We start from the raw sequence: 18,697 nt of genomic DNA, 5'->3' as shown, positions 1-18,697 counted from the left end.
CGCAAAATCTTGGTCTAATGTTATTGGACCAATATATGCTATATAAGTATTTTTTTAAAAATTAAACGCATAATGAAAGATTACATTATTAGCGAGAGCCGAAAGTCTCTTAAAAACTTCTATAATGTTAATGTTAATAACTTACAGATATGAAAAAAAAAAGAGAAAATTTAGTGTGATTTTTAATTTGAGGCGCTCAAAGCAACAGTGGTCTAAGCCACAAATTGAGCATTTTTAGATTAATATATCAATAAAAGCAGCAATATTAAATCTTCGGATTAACAAGGGTCTACACAACCTAACTCTATATTTGGCTAACTGGCGCTACATAATTTGTAGCGCCATCCCATAAGCACAATGTAAATACGAACGCAATGATTGCATTTATCTCAAAACTTCGTTTTTGGGGTTAGTTCACTGTTGCTCTGAGCGCCTCATTTCAAATATTTCACTCAAAAGAAACTTCCTGTTAATTCTAAGGGACTTTCGGTCCTCAGTAATAATGTAATATTTCATTCATAAATTAACACTGACAATCGCACTAAGTATGAGATATATAAGTCTCCTCTAAGTTTCTCCATGTCTTTGAGCTACCATCTTTCAGTTTCCGGGAATTCTTTTTACATTGTCATTCCAGCGAGTTGGTGGTTGACCACTGCTTCGTTTGTCCGCCTGCGGTCGCCATTCCAATAATTTCTTCCACAGTCCATCGGACAGTGCATCTGTCGTTAGGTGTTCTTGTCACATGACCTTGTAACGAGGTCGTTGCGTTGTTGCTCCGGGTAACAAAAATTCAGCCGAAGACAGAAGGTTCGCTTTTTAAGACATTTATTTAGAATCAAAACATTACAAATGATAAGATAATTAGTCTTAATTACTACTCGTTAATTTCGTTAATAAAATATATTTTAAACCTACGTATCGAACATTAGGTTCGGGTTGATGTGACGATATCTGGTACATGAATGAATATTACCGACGATCGCGTGGATTAGGAATAATTCTTCTTCTTAACGTGCCCTATCAAGTCCCCTTGACGTTGGCGATTAACATGGCGAAACTGTCTCTGTCTCGAGCTATTCTAAATAGGTGTTCTGCTTTCTTTATTCCTGTCCACTCCCGGATATTCTTCAACCAAGAGGCCTGCTTTCTACCAATTCCTCTGCGTCCTTCGATTTTACCCATCATAATAAGTTGAAGAATATTATACCGGTCTCCCCTTACTAGGTGTCCGAAATAGGCCATCTTTCTATATTTGATGTTATCAAGCAGCTCGCGGGTAGCATTTGCTCTCTTAAGGACTGCCACATTTGTCAGCATAGCCGTCCATGGTATTTTCAGAATACGTCTGTGCATCCACATTTCAAAGGCCTCCAAACGGTTAATGGTGGATATTTTTAATGTCCATGCTTCGACACCATACAAGAGGACTGACCAAATGTAACATTTAATCATGCGCTTTCGAAGTTGAAGTTGCAAGGTATCATTACAGAAGAATGACCTCATTTTTAAAAATGTCGTGCGGGCTATCTTGAGTCTACATTTTATCTCTTTATCTGGATCTAGTTGTTCAGTAATATGGCAACCAAGATATTTAAAACTGGGTACTCTTTGAATTATATGACCATCAACATATAACCGTGAATCTTGATGGGCCAAACGGCTAAATACCATGTATTTTGTTTTTGAACAGTTTATATTTAGGCCAAACTCTCTTCCCACTGTGTCAATGGCATTTAAAAGGTGTTGTAATCCATTCATACCATCACTTAAAATAACTGTATCGTCTGCATATCTGATTGTATTTATCAGAATTCCATTAACCTTCACATCCCATTCCAAATTATGCAGCGCTTCCTTAAATATTATATCTGAATACAAATTGAACAACAGTGGGGACAGTATACAACCCTGTCTGACACCTCTTTGTATTTTGCATATTTCTGTTGATTATCCATTTATGCAAGCTGTCGCTATTTGACGCCAGTATAATTTTTCTATGATTCGTACATCTTGACTATCAACTCCTTTATCCTTTAATATTTTAATTAATTTGTGATGTTGTACTCGATCAAAGGCCTTCTCATAGTCAATAAATACAGCAAAGACGTCTTTTCTTTGATCTCGGCATTTCTGCAATAACACATTTAGTGCAAAGAGTGCGTCCCGGGTTCCCAGTCCATTTCTGAAGCCAAATTGTGTTTCATCCTGGTCTTCTTCACATTTATCTCTGATTCTACTGTGGATGATACGTAGAAAGATTTTCAAGGTGTGGCTCATAAGGCTTATCATTCTATAGTCGCTACAGTTTTTCGGACGTTGTTTTTTTGGTAGGGTTATGAATTCGGACTTTAACCAATCTTCAGGGATATCACCAGTCGAATAAACATCATTGAAAAGTTTGACTAGTATTCCAATGTTTTCCTCATTTATGAGCTTTAACATTTCTGTAGGTATGTTGTCGGGACCAACGGCTTTCTTGTTTTTTGCCAATTTTATAGCATGTTGTATTTCTGATTTTAGTATTTCTGGTCCTTCACCTTCATCTAAAGTGTCCAGTTCTTCGGGTCTATCATCATTATACAGTTCATTTATATAATTATACCAGGTAGTTCGAATTTCGTGTTCGTCTATTATCATTTTTCCCGACGAATCGGTTATCGTATGTAGAGTTTTCTTATAATAAAGACCAGCTACTTCTCTAACTTTTTTAAACATATTAAACGTATCATGTTATTCACTCAACTTTTCTAATTCCTTGCATTTATCCTCCATCCATTTTTCTTTAGCTACCTTTATTTTTTGTTTAATTAGTTTCTGTTTTTCTTTGTATTCTGTTTTGTTATCTTTCAGTTTTCTTCTCTGCTCCATCAATTCCAGGATTTCATCAGTCATCCATTGTTGTTTTTTGTGCCTCTGCATCTAGTCCTGTCGCCAGGGGGGGTACAACGGCCTCCTGTATTCAGATGGACTTACCCAAGTTTTTTTTATGTATTTTGACCTGTAGAACACGAATTGTTTGGGTAACAGTTGATCCGGATGTCGATAAGATTGTTATAAACCAAGAAGTTGAGGAATCACATAACAGCGATTTCTCGCAAAACAAAACATTTTTTTGTATTTTTTGGGCCATTCTAACCAAAAAATGTTCCTACAAGTTTTTTCGTAGGATGCATAGTTTTCGAGATAAACGCAGTTGAACTTTCAAAAAATCGAAAAATTGCAATTTTTGAACCCGAATAACTTTTGATTAAAAAATAAAATAGCAATTCTGCTTACCGCATTTGAAAGTTCAAGTCAAATTATATCGGTTTTAATTATTTGTATTGTTAAACATCTATTATTTTATTGTTAAAAAAAGCTATAAACAGCTAGTGCTTGAGTGATGTTTTTAATGATTTCTCATTTAAAATCGAACGAGTAGGTAGAAGAGGTAGAAGTGCAAGCGAGGCTATTTCTACGTAGCATGCGTTAAAACGCATGTATTAGGCACGGGAAACACTATGTGTTTAAAGCTTTTTTTAACAATCAAAACATAAATTTTTAGCAATGCAAATATTCAAAACATATATAATTTGACTCAAACTTTTAAAGGCGGTAAGCAGAATTGCTATTTTATTTCTTATTCAAAGGTTATTCGAGTTCAAAAATTGCAATTTTTCGATTTTTTGAAAGTTCAACCGCGTTTATCTCGAAAACTATGCATCCTACGAAAAAACTTGTAGGAACATTTTTTGGTTAGAATGACCCAAAAAATACAAAAAAATGTTTTGTTTTGCGAGAAATCGTTGTTATGTAATTCCTCAACTTCTTTGTTCATAACAATCTTATCGACATCCGGATCAACTGTTACCCAAAAAATTCGTGTTCTACGGGCCAAAATACATAAAAAAAGCTTGGGTAAGTCTATCTGAATTAAGAAGGCCGTTGTACCCCCCCTGGCGACAGGACTAATCGTTGTTGTATATTTTTCCATTACTTTCCAGGTAAGATCTTTAAACGTGTTCCATATTTCTGTATTGTTTTCATTTGTTGAATTCTTTAGCTGATTATTCAGGTAATTTTCTATTAGCATTTTGTTGGATGCTGATATATGTAATTTTGGTGTTTTGGGGCTTTCTTCGACTTTTATGAGCTTCACTTGGATGTCAGCTATTAGAGGGTTATGGTCTGAACCGATATCTGCACCAGGATATGTCGTTGATCTCTTGACACCATTCTTAAATCTCTTGTTTACTAGAATATAATCTATCTGATTTCTAATTATATGAAGTGAGTTATAATTATAGGAATAATTACATTTATTAATATGAAACGGACATATAAGGAGAGGAAAGCTCGCTCAGCTCGCCAGCGGGAAAAGACATGAAGGGAAATACGATCACCGCTCGTATAAGGATAGGTAAAAGGAAAAACCATCGAAATTCGTTCAACACACCAAAGACGACGGTGGAAAATGGTCGGGATAACTCACCTCTTATACCTCGTTGTTGTTTATTATTCTTCGATCAACGCTCCAAGAATAATAATTAAGTAGGCTTTTCGTTCCGACTTTTATATCGTCCGAGACAGTACAAAAACACGTTTTACTTAATTCATTGGCGTACTCTAGACGATAAAATTATATTATCGTCACAACCTGCCCATCTCCATTTCTTTTTAGTTACATGTTCCATGTCTTTAGCCGCGTCCTCACTGGTAAAAATTTGCGTCGAACCAGCTGTTCGTGGCAAATATATATTTGCGTGCTCGAGGTAAATTGTGCTAATGTGGACGTGTTCGACGCATAAATCGGACGTATGAATTTTCGACGAACACTGGTAAATTTTTTGTGCGTATTGAACTAATGGTTTGTCGCAAATTTTACCAGTGAGGACGCGGCATTAGATTGTTGTTCTTTGCCTGATTGTATTATTTGTTATTCTGTCTCTCCCTGTGATTCCCTCTCCATTCTGTGCTGTATCTCGTGCATTTGGTTATTCTGTCCAATTTATATCTCGCGTCGTATATAAAGGTATTTATAAAGGTGTGTATCTGTTATGTCGGCGTCGTATATTCTGAAATTTGTGCAAGCACTAAATTTCTCATTATTTGAGTTTTGCTAACATTTATTCAGAGATCTACTGCTAATGCAGCTTGTGCCATTTCTTCAATCATATATGCTTTGCCTCGCCAATGTCATCTGTGATGACTAATATGCGAATCTAACGTGCGTCAATCTTTCGCCATCAACATTAATGCCTATATGATCCCAGGACAATGATTTCATTGCGGATTCATGGAGGGGTGTGAAAAGTTTAGGCGAAAGGATGTCGAACTCCTCCATTCATTTTAATTTTATCTGTCGTGTTGAAGTTTCACTGTTATAGTGGCATTAATGTGTATATGTAGCCTCGTGTATCTATTTATGCAATACATAGATACAAATGTACTGCTCGAGTTTGAAAATAGATAATAAAATATGTAACAATAGCACGGGCAAAATACGTAAGCGTGAGCCACGTTCGTTATTCACTAGTAATGTCAACCCGCCTGTAAACAGATGTTCGTGCAGCACAGTTGTCTGACGAATGGTCTACGCCACGCCACGATAGACATTAAACATGTTAAATATTTCACGGTCTAAAGAGAGTCGTAGATAGTTTGTATTTGATTAAGCAGGTGCTTTTACCTTCAAAAATGAGCGTCTGAATGAACGGGAACCGTTATAATATAACGGTCATATTGTTAGATTTATCGAATTGTACGAAAGTGATCCTGTACTCTGGAATGATTTTGCCGCAAGGTATAAAAACAATGACGCACGAAACGCAGCAGTAGAGAGAATTGTTGCTCAGCTTGAAATTGAAAACTTTACAGCAAAGCATGTACTTAGCTATTATTTCGCAGGTTGTAATATTATCCTCTAATACAAATGATGATGCCACTACTGATATTCACTACTAGCACATAAAACTCTCGTGTCCAGTGTAAACACAATAACGTTTCTCACGAAACGTATTGCCCAGAAGCGCAGATTTGGTTTTTAGTGTGAACCACGTTCGTTATTCACTAGTAATGTAAACCCGCCTTAATTCACTCTACATTGTTCTAGTGTTGCTGTGATTGATGTTAATTAATACATGGTTAGGGGTCTGTTGTATTCCACAGACTTTTCTATCGGGACTTTTATGGCTTGAATATGATCATTTGTCCCGCAATTTTTCCTAAAGACCAAGTTTAAATAAACATCCACAAGGAAGAATTTCCTGTAGCTGGCTGTATACCATTAACTACAAGTAAAATTCAATAAAAAAATTTTGGCTTGGTAAAAGGTATAATAGTTTAAGTTGCTGTCACCTCTTGTAACATAATGACCTAATTGTTACCTATTGACCCACTTACCACGTGTGGGAGTCATATGTTGCCCTAGGGCCGTAGCCATAGGAATTTTATCCATCCTTTGGATTTTGCTATGTTGGCATTTATATAAGACTTTTAGTCTGTTTTTGAAAGGCTTTGACCTTTGTATTTTTTGGTTGGATCACCATGTTCTTGTAACACTGATGATGCTCTTGTTACAAAGCGAAAACGTTTTGTTTGTATGTTTGTAGCCCTATAGGGGCTTTTTAAACTATTATACCTCTTACCAAGCCAAAATTTTTTTATAAAATTTTACTTTTAAATAAACCTTATAGTATTTTGATATAGGTATCTATATTAATTGACCTTAAGTATAAAAATCGTTAATTTCGGAAAATATTGTACTTACCGCAGCTTTTGTGGTATCGAAGACAGATTTAAGATCTTCTAAGTAGTAAAGTGTTTTGGTGAAGTTACTGTCCTTGTCTACCTGTATAATAGGAGCTAAGAACGAAACATCGTTTTTACATTGGAAATAATTTGCAAATTCTTCAGCTTTAATGGTAGCGGACATCAAAATAATCTGAAAATAAAATAATACTGATCAGTTCTCTTCAAACATCTGGAAGGAGTAGAACTAATCTAATTAGATAAAATTAACATGAAGTAGAACTCCCTAGTGTAGTTGGTATATTTAATAAAAATTCTAAAAAATTTTAAAAATCCAAACGGATTACGTTCATAACGTTTTCGGACTTATCAGTCCATCATCAGTGAACCTAAAAGTAAGTAATCTCACTTAATAAAATTGAAAAAGGGTGAAATTTTGAATGTTAAAAAATTGAAAAGTGTGGTTAAGATTAGTTGGCCAATAAGTGTGGTTGGCCAATGTAACAAAAAAGAAGAACTTCTGTTGGAGTGTAAGTAAAGAGAGTGATAAACTCCAATAGAAGTAAGGAAAAAGAAACTAACTTAATGTCAGCTAATGGAACAAAAATGAAGATATGGGGTGGTAAGGGAAATACTAAGGAAAACTGAAGTACTTGTATGGGGGGATAATGATAAGATGATGAAGTTGAAGAAAGGGGAATTAAAATGGATAGAGGTAGAAGTATGAAACACCGAGGCAAACTGAATGGAGTGGCTAGCAAGAGAACAACTTGACACTCAAGGATGGATACGGCTCGTTTGCATGCCTGTCGAAGAACAGTAGCTCAAAGTAGATGCTGATGACTAGGAAAGGTATATACTAAGATAAGAATAATGCACTGAAAATGTATAAAGACGAATAAGTACTAAAGAAGAACCAATTAAGTAAAACTAAAAATCATGGGCGCCAAGAAAATGATCCTCGATCACTCTCCCAAGTATGTCCCAGGTGCTGTCAAATATTAAATATATTAAATCAGTAATAATGAACATAAAGGAATAATAAAAATAAATGATATACAAAATAAGTAAATATTTATTAAAAATAACTACCTACTAGATTTTTGACAATCTCTGAGTTACACAAAGTGCATATTATGTGACTAAAATGACATAAGTTATACAAAAGGTATATTTGAGATAACTACAATAAGGTTACCTGTTACAAAATTACATACCTCTTACTTACATATAGGGTACAACTCACATGAGACTTCTTTACCAAATGGTTATAGTACGCTTGCTACGTACAACTAAATTAAAACCCGAAAAATATGACTAATATAAATAAATAGGCAAAAGCCTGACGAAGAGAAAATACAATGATGAATAAGCAAAGTTAAATATACAGATGAATGCAATAGATTGAAGTTACGATAAATATCTAAACAAACGACTTGAATTGACCGAATAAATGGAATAAAGCGAATAAACAATAAAATATTTGGGAAACAGGCAAGTAATATTACAAAATAAATATCAAACCAATAATAAAGTATAAAACCCTAATTTTCTAGGCCTGATTACCATGTGCACAAAAGTAACTTACCATAGATACAATAGTTTGGGAACCTAATACATTAATATACAAATATCTGAAAAAGTAATTAATAAACACAGTGCATTAAACCAAATGTCTGAAATATAAAACCAATAGTTACTCAAAGCACAACACTAAATGTTCCCAAATGTTAATGTATCAAAAGACACTACGAAACTCTTTACTACCATTTACTAATTTAAAGTAATTTACATCTAATTATTATACTATACCTTAGTTGTAGAATTCTGTGCATACAAAAACTTTCTTATTAACAGTAACAAGAAATCTAACTCTTGAGTTCTTTCGTGAATCTCATCTATAATGATATGAGTGTACTCGGTTAATCTTTTCAAGTGAATTATTTTTTGAAGTAGGACTCCAGTGGTCATATAAGTTAAAATCGAATCAGGTGAAAGTTTTTTCTCTAATCCCACCTAAAAAATAGTATTATTAGAAACAAAGAATTCAATTGTAACTTCAATTAAGTAGTGACGACTGAACCATCAATCAGCTAAACATATTTTTTTTATATTTCACAAAGGTATTTATGAGGGAATAACAACTAGTGTTGTTACCCCCACCAATCCTAGAAGAAATTAGCACCGCGATAGAAACCCTAAAAAAATGACAAATCCCTGGGACTAAACAATATTGATGCAGTACTGATCAAAAAAGGAGGGCATGAACTTAGAACTAAAATACATCAAATAATAAAAGAAGCCTGGAAACAAGAAATAATGTCAAAAGAATGGAGTAGCTGTATTATCGTGCCAATACATAAAAAAGGCAGAAAGAATACATGTAACAACTACAGGGGAATTTCACTAATCAGTACTACATATCGATGGCTAAGAGGGCAAATATTGTATGTCCAAAATTGATGTTTTCGGTAAAATCAATTTAAAACATACTTTAAAACTAACTAAATTACAGTTAAGTTCGTGTTACACCTTTCTTTTATTCTTATTCACTTCTATTACTGTTAGGGTTAAATGTTATTAACCACATTTAACAAGCTAAAAGTATCCCCCTGTATGGACATACAATAAATGTGAAGTAAAACATGGACATACAATATATTATTTCCATACTGCAATTGTGAAAATATCATAAAATCAGGTTTAAAATAGTATTAGTAGTACAAGTATGTAATACATACGCAAACGCGTGCAACACATACTATAGGTTGACGACCTCCAATAATATGGACAAAATATTGTATCTTTGGACATACAATAAAAGAGTCGTTTGGTTTGAATTTTGTGAACAGCATTTTTTGTGACAAGTATTGTATTATTGGACATATGCTTCTTTTCATGAGCATTTTTCAGTGCGTCACAACTGATACAAAAAAAAGGTAAGTCCGTGATAATATACATTTTAGTGACGTGACATTTTAGTTAAATCTGACAGTTGTCACATTTTATTTGCAATTTGGCATAAAAACAAATCAATTGTGTTTATTGCATTTATAAAATGGTATTTTCTTTGATTTGTATAGTCTTATAAATTGTACAGATTATATTCGTAGATATATGATATAATTCGTAAATAATTTTTTTTTCGATTATAGCGCCATCTATTGACAACTAGAATAAATGTTATAAATGTCACCGATGAAATGTAATCACCGACGTGCGTTTTTTCTGTCACATACAATTTAATGCGTTAGAATGAAATCGAAAAACTGTGACGCACTGAAAGATGCTCATGAGAAAAAGCATACAACATTATTGTGCTCTAAGTTTATGGTGTTGTTAATGGACATGTCTTTAATGCTACTTTAGTAACTAGCAAACCGTTCTAAGAGGATATACAATATTTGAGCACAATAAAGATTTCATCTCGACTGGTATAGACCAGGGACTATCTCATTTTAAACAAAAATGAACATACAATATTTGTCCCTTTAGACATCGATATAAGATATTGGCTTCGGTGGTACTAAAACGATTACTGCCATATACAGAGGAAATTATTGGCGGTTACCAGTGCAGCTTTAGGCCTGGAAGATCAACAATCGACCAAATATTTACTATCATTTGTCTGATGCTAGAAAAGTATTGGGAGTATAATAGAGATGTATATCAGATCTTCATAGACTTCAAACAAGCATATGATTCCATAGATCGCTTAGAACTGTGGAGTGCAATGGTGGAGCTAGGCGTACCAAAGAAGCTGACCATGGTTGCGCGCATGTGTGTAAACAGTTCCTTTGCACAAATTAGAATAGGAGGCAAAATTTCAAAGGCGTTTGGTGTAAACACCGGACTCAGACAGGGAGACCCGCTGTCCCCCATTACTATTTAATCTAGCATTGGAATATGCAATGCGAAGAATCTATACCAGAGTCAAACCGGACTCAGGGAGACCCGCTGTCCCCATTACTACACATAGTTTCAAAAGTTATGTATCCCTTAAAATTAAACTCATTTTCATAGTTGATTTTTTCGTGAACAAATTAACGGATTCCGCTAATTTTTTTTATTATTTTAGATTTTTCTTTGGTATTTACACAGTTGGGAAAAGGTTTACTCATTTTTGAATTTATACCGGGCGGAATAAAAGATATGTTTTTCTGATGTTAGGTTTGAGATACCCTGTAGGGAGGACGAGGTATATGTGTTGGTACACATCGAAATCGTATTATAGCCTTATGTTTTATGAACATTTTGTTTTTTGAATGCACTTAATATCTTTAGAAATAAAGAAATTAGACTGTTTTATTCTTTAACATGACGTGTTTTCACTGAAACAAAACTAAATAAAAAATAAAAAAATAACGAGTTAATAAACCTTTAAAACAGAAAGGCACATAACGTTAACAATTCTGGTGACACCTTAAGAGTTTAGCTGTCGACCAAGTGAGCGGTATGCACAGCGCAACATAAGAGAGATGAAATTGTTTAAGGGAGGCTCTATGATGATTTGGGGTGGAATTTCCTTGAGAGTAAGTACGAATTTGGTGTCTACGTGGAGGCTCTTTAAAGAGCGAGAGGTACATTGCACATAGAACTTTCTGTGAACTCTTTCTTCCTTTCGCAATATATATAGAAAATAATTTCATCTTAGTTTCTGATAAGACATGGTTTCCTCGCGTATCGTATGTCGTCAGTTAAAACACATATCAACAATTAAAACCGTGTAGATTCTTTGTTATTAAAGATATCAGAGAAACTAAAAAATTAAAATGTTCACAAAATATGAGACTATAACATAATTTCAATGTATACCCACCGTTCTACCTTTTCCTCCCTAAAGGGTGTCTCAAACTTTTGTGTCGGTTAAAACACATGTTCCAGTATAAAACCGTCTATTTTCTTTGTTTCTAAAGATATCAGGGACATTCAAAAAACAAAATGTCCACAAAATATAAAGCTGCAATACCGTTTTGCATGTCGGTTGCAAACTTGCAAACATGCAAACTTTTGTGTCGGTTAAAACACATGTTCCAGTATTAAACCGTCTATTTTCTTTGTTTCTAAAGATATCAGGGACATTCAAAAAACAAAATGTCCACAAAATGTAAGGCTGCAATACCGTTTTGCATGTCGGTTGCAAACTTGCAAACATGCAAACTTTTGTGTCGGTTAAAACACATGTTCCAGTATAAAACCGTCTATTTTCTTTGTTTCTAAAGATATCAGGGACATTCAAAAAACAACATGTCCACAAAATATAAGGCTGCAATACCGTTTTGGTGTATATCCACACATGTACCTTGTCCTCGCTACAGGGTGTCTCAAACTTGACATAAGAAAAACATATCTTTTCTTTCACCCGGTATAACTTAAAAAATAGTTTAAGTAAACCTTTGGCCAACTGTGTGAATACCAAAGAAAAATGAAAAATAATAAAAAAACATTAGCGGAATCCGTTACTCTGTTCAAGAAAAAATCAACTATGAAAATGAGCATAATTTTAGGTGATGCATAACTTTTGAAACTATGTTTATTTAATCTAACATTGGAATATGCAATGCGAAAAATCTATACCAGAGCCAAACCAGACATAGCTGCCAGAGGATCAAATATTGTTCTCGCTTTTGCAGATGACGTGGATGTAATAGCACAGACAACACTGAAAGTTAAGGATATAGTTTCGAACTTTGAAGAAGCAACACTAAACGTCGGTCTGAAAATAAACGAACAAAAACTAAATACACGATCGTGTCAAGAAAGGAACTACAGCGAATAAGACAAAACGTTACCATAAATGATCATAATTTTGAGGTGGTCAAAGAATTCAAAAATCTGGGAATAACAATTACCAGTCACAACACAGGAGAATGAGAGGTTAAAATACGAATACTAGCAGGGAATAAATATTTCTTTGCCGTTCAACATGCGAACCCAAAATCCTGCGAGTTATATATTATGGTACTTGCAGGGACAGTGTGAAAAATGAATGGAGGAGCAGATCCAACAATGAATTAGAGGCTCTCTTCGGACAGGTAAACATCGTGAGACATAAAAGCCAATAGACTAAGATGGGCAGGCCACATGGTACGGAGTGATGACGACAGACTGATTAACAATGTGTTTTGGGAAAGACCAGACGGTAGTAGACCGACAGGACGGCCTAGAAAAGGTGGAAAGATGCAGTCAGAGAAGACCTGGAGAAGATGGAAGTGAGACCATGGGAAATAGTAGCACAGAATTGCAACCAATGGAAGACAGTAGTAAACGCAGTGTACAGGATTTATATTAGCATTCAAAAAATAAGAGTAATACATATCGATTTAATTTTTAAAAGTCTCAAACAAATATTATTTACATGCATTGTTTTGATTTCGTAAATTAGGTGACATTGCTTCTGCAATGTAGGCCACTCGTTTTGAAAAACAACAGAGTCAGCAATTATGTACTATTAGTAATAGTACAGTACAAAACAACAGAGTCAGCAATTATGTACTATTAGTAATAGTATTAGTAATAGTAGTAGTACAAGAATAATCCAAGATGGCCGACGGTCGGAATGTTTTGGCAAGTGCGTCTGTAAAACAACGCGAAAAACATGACGAAAAGTTGAAAATTTACTGTTTTCATTGTAAGAAAAGTTCAACTTGCACAGTGCAATGCGGGAAATGTGAAAAATCGTTCCATTCATCCTGCTTAATTCAGGCAGCCACTCAGAAGACTGCAGCTTGTCGTCACATTCCGGCTTATGGGTGTGTCGACTTTTGGGAGACAGAGAAGGGTCTGTATGAAATTATCATCAAACTTCTGGAGGAAAAAAATAAGCTATTGGTGGAAAACAACGATTTGCTGAACAAAAATCAGGTAATTCTTCTAGAAAAACTGGACATCGCAAGAAGTGAGGTTAGAAAGCCACCAAAGCCATCCCCTAAAAAGCTAACAGGAAATTTTGTTGACATTGGCAACACCGTATTACCGACAGTTTCGCAAACTGCAGTGGAAGGAGTGAAAGATGACAACGTCAAAGTCGTCAAAAATGTCACTGTCAGTCAACATCAAAAACAACAAAAATCGCAATTGCATCACAATACTCAGCAAGATCAAAGCCACATTGCCAATGATTCCAATCTAAACTCACAACTCTCTTCTGAGTTACAAATCCTTCCCGTCATCCAAGAGGAAGTGACTGAAAATGATGGTTTCAAACTGGTGTCATATAAAAAAAGAAAACAAAACAGAAGACCAAGTCCCAAGAAAGGCATTAACACTGATAACCTACTAAAGGTTGTAGCACCTACTCCAATTAAATCATGGGTATTTATATCAGGTTTTACTCCTGAAACTGAAGCAACTGATGTTTTCAACTTTCTCAAAAAATATGAGCTTGACCAGGACTGTGTGTGTGAGAAGATGGTTACCAAAAAGAACCACCTATATAGCTCTTTTAAGGTAGGAGTTCCTGAGATAAACAATGATGCCATAATGTCATCTGATTTATGGCCACTGGGAACTAACATAAACCATTTTCTCCATGTTCAACGCCCTCGATCCTCAGTGAATCCGCTGAAGAAAACCGTGGTGCAGTAAATGTTCCTGTACATAATAATAATAATAAAGGTATTTTAGGAAATTTTAAGAAAGCACAAAAAACTATTTTACACTGTAATATACAATGTTTGCGTACCTCCTTCTTAGATCTGGAGGTCCTCCTCAATGAAGTATCAGCAGATTGCTTATGTATAAATGAACACTGGCTAGTATCTGAGGAACTATTTTCAATTAAAATTAAGAACTACAGAATGATTTCTGGCTTTGCAAGGACTGTGGGCTCTCATGGGGGTGTAAGTATATATATTAAAGAAACCTTTGATTCTGTTTCATTAAATCTTGAAAGTTTATCTCTTGAAAAACATTGTGAAATAACAGGTGTACATTTGGTAAAATCTGATATTCAACTTGTCACTGTGTATCGTACCCCAGATGGTGATTTAAATCAATTCTTCAATACAATGTCAAAAGTTTTCAAAAAGTTAAATACAAATAAACCTCTTATTATAACAGGGGATTTCAATGTGCACTTCAATGAAAGGGATATTGCAGCCCTGGATCTGTGCAATTTCTTTAGATCCTATAACCTCAAAAAATCAATAAAATTTAACACCCGTTATAATAGATGTCTTGATAACATATTTACAAATATTAATAGTACCATGTTGCAATCCGAAGCTGTTGATCTTTCACACACTTCAGACCACAAAGGCATATTGTTTAAATGTGAAGTGTCCCAAACTACTTCTAAATCTAGAATAAGCTACAGGCCCATTACAGAGATGGGACTGGCCTCTTTAAATAACAATCTTTGCTTACAAAATTTTGAATTTATTGATAATGAATGTATTGATGTGGACTCAAGGTTTAAAATGTTTATCGATATTTTAACGCAGGCAATAAATCTGTCTTTTCCTGAAAAATCTAGGCTTGTTGAGCAAGGTAAACAATGTAAAAAAAATTCTTGGTTTAATGATGATTTGAAACTTATGAGGGAGAAACTACAATTTTTGACATCTTTAAATAAAAGTGACCCCGTTTTAGTGACAAAGAAAACACTCTCAGAATATAGGAAAAAATACAGACATGCTATACATAAGGCAAAGATTAAATCTAATGATGATTTTATATTAAACTCTAACAACCGTCAACAGGCTATGTGGTCCCTAATAAACTCAAGATGTAAGAATTTACCAATAAAAAATTCATCACTCAATGCAAATAGTTTTAATGATTTCTTCTGTGGTATTGCTGAAAATGTAATAAATACACTTAATCATACTGACCAATCATTCAATACATACCTTAATTTTATACCACATGCTCCTTCATTCGCCTCTAATCATTGCTCCTTCAGATTTGAGCCAACAAATTTGGAGGAAGTTGTAAAAGCAATTGAAGAATTAAAAAATAGCCAGAGCAAGGACCCGGATGGAATGAACACAAAAATAATCAAGGCAATTAAACACAACATTAGCTTACCTTTAACTAAACTAATAAACTACTCAATTTCATCCTGCATTTTTCCTTCAGTGTTTAAAACTGCGAAAGTCATACCTCTCTTTAAACGTAAAGGTTCGGCTGATGATCATAATAACTTTCGTCCAATTTCTCTTTTGCCAATTCTTTCCAAAGTGTTTGAGAGAATCCTAAAGAAGCAGATCAATGACTATTTTGAATCTAATCGGCTTTTTGCAGTGCAGCAATTTGGATTTAGAAAAAACAAAACAACAACACTTGCTATCGATCATTTTACAGGCAGTATTTTGGAAGGATTTGAAAACTTTCTTGATACCCTTGCCTCGTTCCTTGATCTTACTAAAGCTTTTGATTGTGTCACTCATAGTATTCTTCTTAAAAAATTACATGCCTATAATTTTCATCCTATGTCTATTCAATTGATTGAGTCTTATCTATCAGATAGATTTCAATATGTGTTTTTTAACCAGCTCAAATCTGATAAAAAACCTTTGATGTATGGAGTGCCTCAAGGGTCAGTTCTAGGTCCAATATTATTTCTCATTTATATAAATGACTTGGGATTTTCACAAGAGGGCCCGGTAAGCACAGTCCTATTTGCTGATGATACTACATGCTATCAAAGTTACCACCCTTCCCAAATCAGTGATATTGATCTTGAGACCACAGAGAGCAATTTGTTCCAATGGTTTTTGGCAAATCGTCTCTCTCTCAATAACTCAAAATCACAAACAGTGAACTTTACCCTAAGACATAACACCATTACACATCCAATTTTAACAGATTGTTCACAGGAAGCTAAATTTCTTGGTGTTTATCTTGATCAGGGACTCACTTGGGAACGGCACATACTGAAACTTTCCCAAAAGCTCTCAAGCCAACTCTTTTTATTTAGAAACCTATCTAAGGTTACCTCCCTTCAAACCCTTCTTACATCATATCACAGCAACTTTCACTCACGACTAACTTACGCAATCCTTTCCTGGGGACACTCTTGCCATATAGATAAGGTGTTTGGTCAGCAGAGAAAGTGTATTCGCATAATCACAGGTCAGGGTTATCGGGACGATTGTAGGCAGTCTTTCAGAAACCTGAGGATTCTCACACTACCTTCTGTGTACATTATGCAGTGCCTGTTGTATGTTCATCAAAATGTAGATCTGTATAAAACACAACAGCATACTTATCAGACTAGAAATCATGATGCCCTTGTACCAGACTTCAGTCGACTTGAGAGGACCAGAAATGGAACCAGATACCTAGCATTGAAATTTTATAACTGTATACCAATATCTATTAAAAGTCTTGATTTTAACCAATTTAAGAGACAAATTAAAAATTATCTTCTGATGGGTGCTTTCTACTCATTTGAGGAGTACTTCAGATCTAAATTTTGTTTTGTCCTGTAATTTAATTAGTGTTTAGTTTTTAAATTTTAGTAATAGGTTTTTTTTTTACTGAAGTACTGTCAACTTTTAATGTAATTTTAGACAATTTTAATTATTGCTGACCTGTAAAAGTACATTTGTACATTATTACCAATAAATACTCTACTCTACTCTACTCTAATTCACGGTCACATTCAAGAATGAAATCATAACAAACAATTGGGATTTATTTATAGATCCGTAGAAAGTAAAGAAAGAGATTATTCATTATTCAGAAACCGATGTGGTTAGAGTAGAGACAGTATCCATCCCGACACCCACTAGTTACTGTCATATTTAGTGTTCCAAATAAATATATTTCGGTAATTAGTGTTTCAACTAAATCAACCTCATCATCGGGGGTAACAACTCCCAGTACCAAGATAGCAGCAAAGACTCACAAAGACTTTTAAAAGCCGAAGATGATGATGATGAACAACTAGTGTTAGGACAGATGTAGTGGAGATTGATAAATTTCACGTGAAAGTAGGATTGCACCAAGGCTCGGTGCTTAGTCCTTATTTATTCTCATTAGTTTTGGATCAGATAACAGCTGAACTACAGATTTATGTTGATTAAAATTAATGATTGCAAAATTAATTTATCTGCATAATTGTTAAATACCAACCTGATACCCACAAACTGTGCCCATTGCCCAACCTCTTTCTTCGCACACTCTTTTGGCAATATTGATTGTAGCTATTTTTCTGGGCTGTGTTACAGCAATATTACAGTATTTTCCCTCATCACGGCAATAATCTAATATGAACTGAGGTACTTGGGTTGTTTTGCCACATCCTGTAGGTCCATGAATGATAACAACGTTATATGTACCAATATGGTACAGAATCTGCAACGGATAATAGTTTGTGTTCATAAGTCTTAACAATCTAAAGCTAATAGTGCAGTCACTGAAGGTGGATATGAGCTATTATCTCCGATTTCGTTGAACCTAAATAGATTTGCATGAAAATTGGTGACTGGTTAGAGGATATCTCAAGGAACAAAGGTGACATGGTGGCAACTTGCGCTTTTACCCTGGGGGTGGATGCCACCCCTTCTCGAGGGTGAAAATTATTTTATTGAAAATAACCCCATAATTCGATAGAGGGACAAATTCTAAGCAAAATTTGTTATATAAAGTTATTAAAATAAATCAAAACTTTTTGAGTAATTGAAGATCAAAGATTTTAATTTTTCGTGAGGAAAATGCATGTTTTTAAACGATTTTTCATCAATAACTCAAAAACTATAAGTTTTTACAAAAAAGTTATTACCAAAATTGAAGCTAATAAAAAATGAAAATAACCCTTTACTAGAAAAACCTTTTAATGTTAACTAAAAGTAAGTTATAGGTAATTGAATATATATTTTTTTCGACGAGTAAAAAAATCTAAGTATTCAAGCTGAAATAACGGGAAAATGATGCATTTTATAACATAAACTTATTAAACATTTGTCAAAGTACTTAAACATATCTATCAAATGAGCCCCCGAGCATGTTGATAGCA

General features: G+C 34.4%; 1 protein-coding gene across 2 annotated transcripts in view; it reads right to left on the bottom strand.

Moving 5' to 3' along the window:
- Positions 1-18,697, bottom strand: part of LOC126880408 (probable ATP-dependent RNA helicase spindle-E) — a 383,599-nt gene that overhangs the window by 332,838 nt on the left and 32,064 nt on the right. For both annotated transcript variants that reach the window (XM_050644249.1, XM_050644250.1), the window contains exons 4-6: positions 17,815-18,036; positions 8,545-8,748; positions 6,752-6,925 (exon numbers count right to left, since the gene is read on the bottom strand). In XM_050644249.1, coding sequence (XP_050500206.1) covers positions 6,752-6,925; positions 8,545-8,748; positions 17,815-18,036 — 600 coding nt within the window. The remainder of the gene's footprint in view (positions 1-6,751; positions 6,926-8,544; positions 8,749-17,814; positions 18,037-18,697) is intronic.

Source organism: Diabrotica virgifera, chromosome 2 (genome assembly GCF_917563875.1).
Source record: "Diabrotica virgifera virgifera chromosome 2, PGI_DIABVI_V3a".
Lineage (NCBI taxonomy): Eukaryota > Metazoa > Arthropoda > Insecta > Coleoptera > Chrysomelidae > Diabrotica > Diabrotica virgifera.
The sequence above is the reverse complement of the archived record's forward strand: the minus strand, read 5'-3'. Positions and strand labels throughout refer to the sequence as shown.